This window comes from Coffea eugenioides, unplaced genomic scaffold (genome assembly GCF_003713205.1).
Source record: "Coffea eugenioides isolate CCC68of unplaced genomic scaffold, Ceug_1.0 ScVebR1_2203;HRSCAF=3192, whole genome shotgun sequence".
NCBI classification, from domain to species: Eukaryota; Viridiplantae; Streptophyta; class Magnoliopsida; order Gentianales; family Rubiaceae; genus Coffea; species Coffea eugenioides.
In genome coordinates this window covers 19,602-28,416 of record NW_020862669.1, presented here as the reverse complement: position 1 = coordinate 28,416, position 8,815 = coordinate 19,602, and the positions used below count along the sequence as shown (strand labels likewise).

General features: G+C 33.5%; 1 protein-coding gene across 1 annotated transcript; it reads left to right on the top strand.

Annotated features, from left to right (window-relative positions):
- Window positions 1-1,516: 1,516 nt before the first annotated feature.
- Window positions 1,517-6,293, top strand: LOC113756355 (protein GrpE-like). Its single transcript, XM_027300045.1, has 4 exons — window positions 1,517-1,561; window positions 2,703-2,876; window positions 3,763-3,855; window positions 6,069-6,293. Exons 1-4 carry the CDS (start codon window positions 1,517-1,519, stop codon window positions 6,291-6,293), a joined length of 537 nt encoding a protein of 178 aa, XP_027155846.1.
- The last annotated feature ends 2,522 nt before the right edge of the window (window positions 6,294-8,815 follow it).

The window sequence follows — 8,815 nt, the reverse complement described above, 5'->3', positions numbered from 1 at the left end:
AAAATATTCTTTTCGTCTCTCACTTTTAAAATGAAATAAATTCGTCCCTGACATTTAAAAATTAAAGCTATTACATCCCTGAACCTAATTTTCAATCTGAATCAAACCATCCAATAACCCAGTAATAAATTTCGAAAATAAAATTGATAGATCATTTGGTCAATTTCATCTTATTCACATGGCATTTATTAAACCAAAAAAATGAAACAAGCATGGAATGTTGATGAGCTGAATGAGTTAAACCATGATTAAAAATGTAGAAATGTGAAGAAGACTGTCAGAAAGAGTGAAAGAAAGGTTATACTGGCACTCAAAAAAGAGGCTGCTCAGCCCACCAAAAATTTGAAAGAGTTGATAAAAACCCATGACAAACAAAACTCATCTTCTTGGTTTTAGACCGACAAAAGGTTCAACCTTCTCCAAGCGAAACCAGAAAGTTTTCAGAATGAGGCTGAGGTGAAGGATAAGATGTACCTGGATGCCATTGAGGTAAAAAAAAATGTTGGGTTGATGAGTATTCGGATTTTTGGATCTTATACCTAAGTCAGCTTTCGAATGGCTTAGATTCAAGACTAACATGTGTGTTTTTCTAAGAATGAGCAGGTGTAAACTTCACCTCATGCTAAAGTCCAGTGAGATAAACCACAAAAAAGAAAAATTAAGAACCATGAAATTTAGAAATTTTTGGTTCTAAGAATTTTACTCTAGTTTTTATTGCATCATTTACAAATTAATTATAATGTGTATGTATGACTTGATGGTAATCTAATATTTTAAAAAATTAATTGATGTTGATCGTGTTTTTAACTGCTTCTAATTGTGTAAAGGTTAATTTTAAAAAATCAGAATAAAAAAGCACAAAAAAAAATCTTATTTTTAATCTTTCTTTGGGGTGAACAAATTAAGTAGCAAGTTTGTACAGAAAAGTTGTATTGTTTGTATAGCTCAACTGTTGCACTAGCACACATCAGCTTAGCTTCCTATCAAAATGACAAAATCCCCCTTAGACCAACCTATTCTATCTATTAAATAAATACAACCCAAGGCAACTTTTCACCAAAATTTTATCTTTTTATAACCTTTTTCAAACACATAAAAAACGATGCCAGTTTTTCCTGATTTTGGTTGCATGAAAGTTCTTCCTCATTTTGGTGGCATGGCTCAAAAGTTTGTTTGGATAGCTAAAAAGTTTGGAAAGGAGATGGCTTCTAGTCCTAATACGATAGGGTTTTGTGCTAGCAATACCCTTTCTATTTTGATAGCTGTGACACAAATGGAATAAGCAAGGAATGTTGATAAGCAGAATGAGTTAAATCATGATGAAAGATGTGGGGAGATGAAGAAGACTGTCAGAGAGAGTAAAAGAAAGATTATACTTGCAGTCAAAAAAGAGGCTACTCAGCTCACAAAAAATTTGAAAGAGTTGATGAAAACCCGTGACAAACAATACTCATCTTTTTGGTTTTGGACCGACAAAAGGATCAACCTTCTCCAAGCGAAGATATAAAGTTTTGAGATGGAGGCTGAGGTGAAGGAGAAGATGTACCTGGATGCCATTCAGGTAAAAAAAAAATGTTGGGTTGATGAGTTTTCAGATTTTTGGATCTTATACCTAAGTCAGCTTTTGAATGACTTAGATTCAAGTCTAACACGTGTGTTTTTCTAAGAATCTCAGAAAGGACTTGTGTTACTTCTTTATATCGTGTTTATAGCGTTGAAAAAAGGAAGAAACAATCTGACTTTGTCTTTAGCATGTTGAGTTCTAAAAGTTCCCAGTACCTTTTTTCCTCTCTATTTCACTTTTAATAGTGTTTTGATTGGACTTAGATTACTGAATCGATTTAGATGCTCCGAGTGTTTGTTTATATTTTGCATTTGTTGGGATATTCATATGGCAGATTTAGTGCTTATTTGTATTGGGTTTACTGAACATTAATTGTTCCCTTAATCAGTGGTTTTATTTTGTCTTTCGGGTTGTTCATTTTAGGGTTGGCTAATGTGATTTTGGACATTGACGTACAAGATCATGAAAAGAAAAGCACACTTAGAGGAGGTACGTATCCATTTTCTTACGACTGGAATATGTTAAGAAATGGGCTTAATTTCTTTTAGGTAGATTTCTTGTTTTGTGTGGAAGTAACTAGTTTTCTAATTGATTTTAGTTACTTGAAGTAGTAGCCAAGAAATATTCTATTTAGTTTAGAATTAGAAGTTATTTCCTACAAATGTAGGGATTAGAATTGGTTTCCTATTGTTATTTGATTTTTGGCCAAATAATATTCCCTATAAATAGGTGGGTTGGCATACTACACAGATATACACAAGGGCACACAAGATGGCATCATGTAACCTTATACATGGGATGAGAGAGGGTTCTTGGGAGATGAGAGATGGTATACAAAGGTTGGACTTGGGTTCAAGTTGTATTCTTGTATAGGATTTTTCTCTCATAATAAATAATGGGTTTCTCTCCATGGACGTAGGCTCAATGGTGGAGCCGAATCACGTTAAATACTGTGTGTCGTTTATCTTTCATGCTTGTGGCTTGTTTGCTCATTAAATTGTTGTGTGATTGAAATCTCAATAGTTGTTTGTTCCGCATTTGGATCCTAGCAAAATATACTGGACTGGAATATATGTGGCTATTATTGTTGTTATAGTTTTATGTGAATAGACTGACTATTATGTGATACTATATGAAGGTGCTTCAGTTTGCAGGGGTTGAAAAATTCACCCCCGAGGTGGGTGAACAACTTGACATGGAAAAACATTCTGTCGTTCATCTTGTACTTGATCTAAAGAATCCTCCGGGCATGATAGTTCAAGTTTTTGAGGAGGGATACATTTGCAATGGGCGGATTCTTAGACGCGCAAAGGTAGGAGTCTCACGTGCTGTGGAGACCAGGGGAAGAAGCAAAAACGCATGAGTGAGATTATGAGATATGACTATTGTAGTATGTTTTAGACTCCACTTTATAGTACGTTCTACTTTTGAGACATTTCGCAAGTTTGCAAAGTTGCAAAAACTAGTTTCATTTCATGGTTGATGTACTTTATCAATGGTAATTAGGTAATGTGGATAATATCTGCTTCCGTGGTTGCCAAGAAAATGAAATTTTGTGCTATATAATCAACATGCAATCCCTAATATTTGCTTTCCTAGATAATAATGCTACAAAAAATGGGATCTTGTGCTATATAATCTGCATGTTATCGTTACTTCGTTCTTGATTTCCTTCTTCACAATGTGATTGATTAAATGCGATGAAGTACCACAACAGCAATTTTTTCTCCTTTTGTTTCTTTCTGCTTGGTGACCTTCTTTTTTTTAGGGAAAATGACCTGTTTCATCCCTCACATTTCGCAAAAATATTCTTTTCGTCTCTCACTTTTAAAATGAAATAAATTCGTCCCTGACATTTAAAAATTAAAGCTATTACATCCCTGAACCTAATTTTCAATCTGAATCAAACCATCCAATAACCCAGTAATAAATTTCGAAAATAAAATTGATAGATCATTTGGTCAATTTCATCTTATTCACATGGCATTTATTAAACCAAAAAAATGAAACAAGCATGGAATGTTGATGAGCTGAATGAGTTAAACCATGATTAAAAATGTAGAAATGTGAAGAAGACTGTCAGAAAGAGTGAAAGAAAGGTTATACTGGCACTCAAAAAAGAGGCTGCTCAGCCCACCAAAAATTTGAAAGAGTTGATAAAAACCCATGACAAACAAAACTCATCTTCTTGGTTTTAGACCGACAAAAGGTTCAACCTTCTCCAAGCGAAACCAGAAAGTTTTCAGAATGAGGCTGAGGTGAAGGATAAGATGTACCTGGATGCCATTGAGGTAAAAAAAAATGTTGGGTTGATGAGTATTCGGATTTTTGGATCTTATACCTAAGTCAGCTTTCGAATGGCTTAGATTCAAGACTAACATGTGTGTTTTTCTAAGAATGAGCAGGTGTAAACTTCACCTCATGCTAAAGTCCAGTGAGATAAACCACAAAAAAGAAAAATTAAGAACCATGAAATTTAGAAATTTTTGGTTCTAAGAATTTTACTCTAGTTTTTATTGCATCATTTACAAATTAATTATAATGTGTATGTATGACTTGATGGTAATCTAATATTTTAAAAAATTAATTGATGTTGATCGTGTTTTTAACTGCTTCTAATTGTGTAAAGGTTAATTTTAAAAAATCAGAATAAAAAAGCACAAAAAAAAATCTTATTTTTAATCTTTCTTTGGGGTGAACAAATTAAGTAGCAAGTTTGTACAGAAAAGTTGTATTGTTTGTATAGCTCAACTGTTGCACTAGCACACATCAGCTTAGCTTCCTATCAAAATGACAAAATCCCCCTTAGACCAACCTATTCTATCTATTAAATAAATACAACCCAAGGCAACTTTTCACCAAAATTTTATCTTTTTATAACCTTTTTCAAACACATAAAAAACGATGCCAGTTTTTCCTGATTTTGGTTGCATGAAAGTTCTTCCTCATTTTGGTGGCATGGCTCAAAAGTTTGTTTGGATAGCTAAAAAGTTTGGAAAGGAGATGGCTTCTAGTCCTAATACGATAGGGTTTTGTGCTAGCAATACCCTTTCTATTTTGATAGCTGTGACACAAATGGAATAAGCAAGGAATGTTGATAAGCAGAATGAGTTAAATCATGATGAAAGATGTGGGGAGATGAAGAAGACTGTCAGAGAGAGTAAAAGAAAGATTATACTTGCAGTCAAAAAAGAGGCTACTCAGCTCACAAAAAATTTGAAAGAGTTGATGAAAACCCGTGACAAACAATACTCATCTTTTTGGTTTTGGACCGACAAAAGGATCAACCTTCTCCAAGCGAAGATATAAAGTTTTGAGATGGAGGCTGAGGTGAAGGAGAAGATGTACCTGGATGCCATTCAGGTAAAAAAAAAATGTTGGGTTGATGAGTTTTCAGATTTTTGGATCTTATACCTAAGTCAGCTTTTGAATGACTTAGATTCAAGTCTAACACGTGTGTTTTTCTAAGAATCTCAGAAAGGACTTGTGTTACTTCTTTATATCGTGTTTATAGCGTTGAAAAAAGGAAGAAACAATCTGACTTTGTCTTTAGCATGTTGAGTTCTAAAAGTTCCCAGTACCTTTTTTCCTCTCTATTTCACTTTTAATAGTGTTTTGATTGGACTTAGATTACTGAATCGATTTAGATGCTCCGAGTGTTTGTTTATATTTTGCATTTGTTGGGATATTCATATGGCAGATTTAGTGCTTATTTGTATTGGGTTTACTGAACATTAATTGTTCCCTTAATCAGTGGTTTTATTTTGTCTTTCGGGTTGTTCATTTTAGGGTTGGCTAATGTGATTTTGGACATTGACGTACAAGATCATGAAAAGAAAAGCACACTTAGAGGAGGTACGTATCCATTTTCTTACGACTGGAATATGTTAAGAAATGGGCTTAATTTCTTTTAGGTAGATTTCTTGTTTTGTGTGGAAGTAACTAGTTTTCTAATTGATTTTAGTTACTTGAAGTAGTAGCCAAGAAATATTCTATTTAGTTTAGAATTAGAAGTTATTTCCTACAAATGTAGGGATTAGAATTGGTTTCCTATTGTTATTTGATTTTTGGCCAAATAATATTCCCTATAAATAGGTGGGTTGGCATACTACACAGATATACACAAGGGCACACAAGATGGCATCATGTAACCTTATACATGGGATGAGAGAGGGTTCTTGGGAGATGAGAGATGGTATACAAAGGTTGGACTTGGGTTCAAGTTGTATTCTTGTATAGGATTTTTCTCTCATAATAAATAATGGGTTTCTCTCCATGGACGTAGGCTCAATGGTGGAGCCGAATCACGTTAAATACTGTGTGTCGTTTATCTTTCATGCTTGTGGCTTGTTTGCTCATTAAATTGTTGTGTGATTGAAATCTCAATAGTTGTTTGTTCCGCATTTGGATCCTAGCAAAATATACTGGACTGGAATATATGTGGCTATTATTGTTGTTATAGTTTTATGTGAATAGACTGACTATTATGTGATACTATATGAAGGTGCTTCAGTTTGCAGGGGTTGAAAAATTCACCCCCGAGGTGGGTGAACAACTTGACATGGAAAAACATTCTGTCGTTCATCTTGTACTTGATCTAAAGAATCCTCCGGGCATGATAGTTCAAGTTTTTGAGGAGGGATACATTTGCAATGGGCGGATTCTTAGACGCGCAAAGGTAGGAGTCTCACGTGCTGTGGAGACCAGGGGAAGAAGCAAAAACGCATGAGTGAAATTATGAGATATGACTATTGTAGTATGTTTTAGACTTCACTTTATAGTACGTTCTACTTTTGAGACATTTCGCAAGTTTGCAAAGTTGCAAAAACTAGTTTCATTTCATGGTTGATGTACTTTATCAATGGTAATTAGGTAATGTGGATAATATCTGCTTCCGTGGTTGCCAAGAAAATGAAATTTTGTGCTATATAATCAACATGCAATCCCTAATATTTGCTTTCCTAGATAATAATGCTACAAAAAATGGGATCTTGTGCTATATAATCTGCATGTTATCGTTACTTCGTTCTTGATTTCCTTCTTCACAATGTGATTGATTAAATGCGATGAAGTACCACAACAGCAATTTTTTCTCCTTTTGTTTCTTTCTGCTTGGTGACCTTCTTTTTTTTAGGGAAAATGACCTGTTTCATCCCTCACATTTCGCAAAAATATTCTTTTCGTCTCTCACTTTTAAAATGAAATAAATTCGTCCCTGACATTTAAAAATTAAAGCTATTACATCCCTGAACCTAATTTTCAATCTGAATCAAACCATCCAATAACCCAGTAATAAATTTCGAAAATAAAATTGATAGATCATTTGGTCAATTTCATCTTATTCACATGGCATTTATTAAACCAAAAAAATAAAAATTTATAACATAAAAGGCCATTTTTTGTCTTGGAATAGTAGAGTTTTTTTTTTGATAAATCTTTTCATACACCGTTAGTATATCCGCTTGCGAATCTAGATGTGTATCATAAATATAAAATTTAGTATTTAAATTTAAATTAAAATGATATGGTGGTACATAAAACCGTCAGTATATACAATGATAATGTAGAAAAGATTAATCTTTCTTTTTTATATTATAATTTTTTCTTTTTTCTTTTTAGATTCATTAAATTTTACATGAATATCAAGTTGAGTTAACCAAGTGATCTACCAATTACACCCCCAAAATTTGTAATCAGGTTGATTGGTGATTTGATTTAAATTGAAATTTGGGTTCAGGGATGTAATAATTTTAGTTTTTAAATGTCAAGGACAAAATTGCTTCATTTTAAAAGTGAGGGATGAAAAAAATATTTTTGTGAAATGTGAAGGATGAAACTGATCATTTTCCCTTTTTTTTAATCTCATACTCTTATCTCTTATCTTTAGATGTTTCTCTTCTCTTTTAACTTCTTTTATTTTACTTCTGGTCCAAATATAGCAATCTAGGTTCAAAGATACTGCAGAAAAGAAACCCAGTTTTATTGCGGCTGCATTGCACTTATTGTAATGGACACTCTTTCTTTTTTCCTTTTTTTTTGTTCTTTTTATTTCTTTCCACTCTCAGACTCTTTATCTCTAGATGTTTGCCTTCTTTTTCAACTTCTTTTTTCTTACTTCTGGTCCAAATATAGCAATCTAGTTCAAAGATATTGCAGAAACCCAATTTTATTGCCGGCTGCAGGGCACTTATTTTATTGAGAACTCTTGCCTTTTTTTTTTCGCCCTTTTTTAATCTCGGACTCTATCTCTAGATTTTCAAAGAATCGATATTGGAGACCATGAAGATTTGTCTTCAAATTAATCTTCGAGCATGGCTATAAGAATGGCACACCCTAAAGCCTGTCCAGATGGGCGGAGTCTGACCTTAATCTTTTAGTGCGGATTGCGACACTGGGCCTAAGAGTTGTTGAATGTGCCAAGTGGGGTTTACCAAAGCCCGATTCAGCAAGTCTAACAACTCGAATTTAATAATATGGAGTCTCTCTATAGGCTAAACAAAAATTTATGTCCGAATTTAGAGTCCTTATTTAACGAGAAAAAAGTTTATCAACTAAAAATGATCACTGTAAAAAAATTGATCCTTGTACTTTATAAATGATCACTATGTAAAAATAACCTCATACTTTATACTTTAATAGCAGTAGCCTGGTCATGAAACTAGAACATAAGACACAAAGCCTACTCCTAAGACTTTTTATTGCTTATAGTCTTCAAGAACAATTACAAATATTAGCAATCAATTTCTTGAATTGCTTTTAGACTTGTTCAAAATTTTGTGCATTTGGCATAAAGGCTTTTGCTGAGGACAACTAGCGTGAAATTTGTGGAGCTTTATAAGATGAAAAAGTCAAGTATTAGATTTATTGGTTGTTCCGTCTATTAAAAACACACATGACAGCCGACATATGATGACATTTATCCCACTACTTAAAAAATAAAAGACCTCCTAGTCATACTCTAGTTAATTTCGTTTATATTTCTGTCGAATTTCATTCTCTTATAATGACACACTATTTTTTTTTCATGTGCTTTGGCTCAAAATACTTAAGAGATGGAGCACCATTAGTATTAATGATTCACGTTTCATTAACAATGCTGTCATATAAATTTGAATCTGATTAGTGGTCAATTCTTGGCCCTCCATGCCCATATTTATCCTTAAAACGTGATTTAATTTTGACCCTCCCCACTTCTGTTCCTTTCTCCCGATTCCTCCTTATGAACCCCTCACACTCCAAGTTAAGAAAATA

Excerpts from the sequence above, each read along its gene's own strand:
- LOC113756355 (XM_027300045.1), top strand. The coding sequence starts at position 1,517 with ATGGAGGCTGAGGTGAAGGAGAAGATGTACCTGGATGCCATTCAG. Across the intron at positions 1,562-2,702 it reads TGTACCTGGATGCCATTCAG|GTGCTTCAGTTTGCAGGGGT; the intron begins GTAAAAAAAAAA and ends TACTATATGAAG. Across the intron at positions 2,877-3,762 it reads GGATTCTTAGACGCGCAAAG|ACCGACAAAAGGTTCAACCT; the intron begins GTAGGAGTCTCA and ends TCTTGGTTTTAG.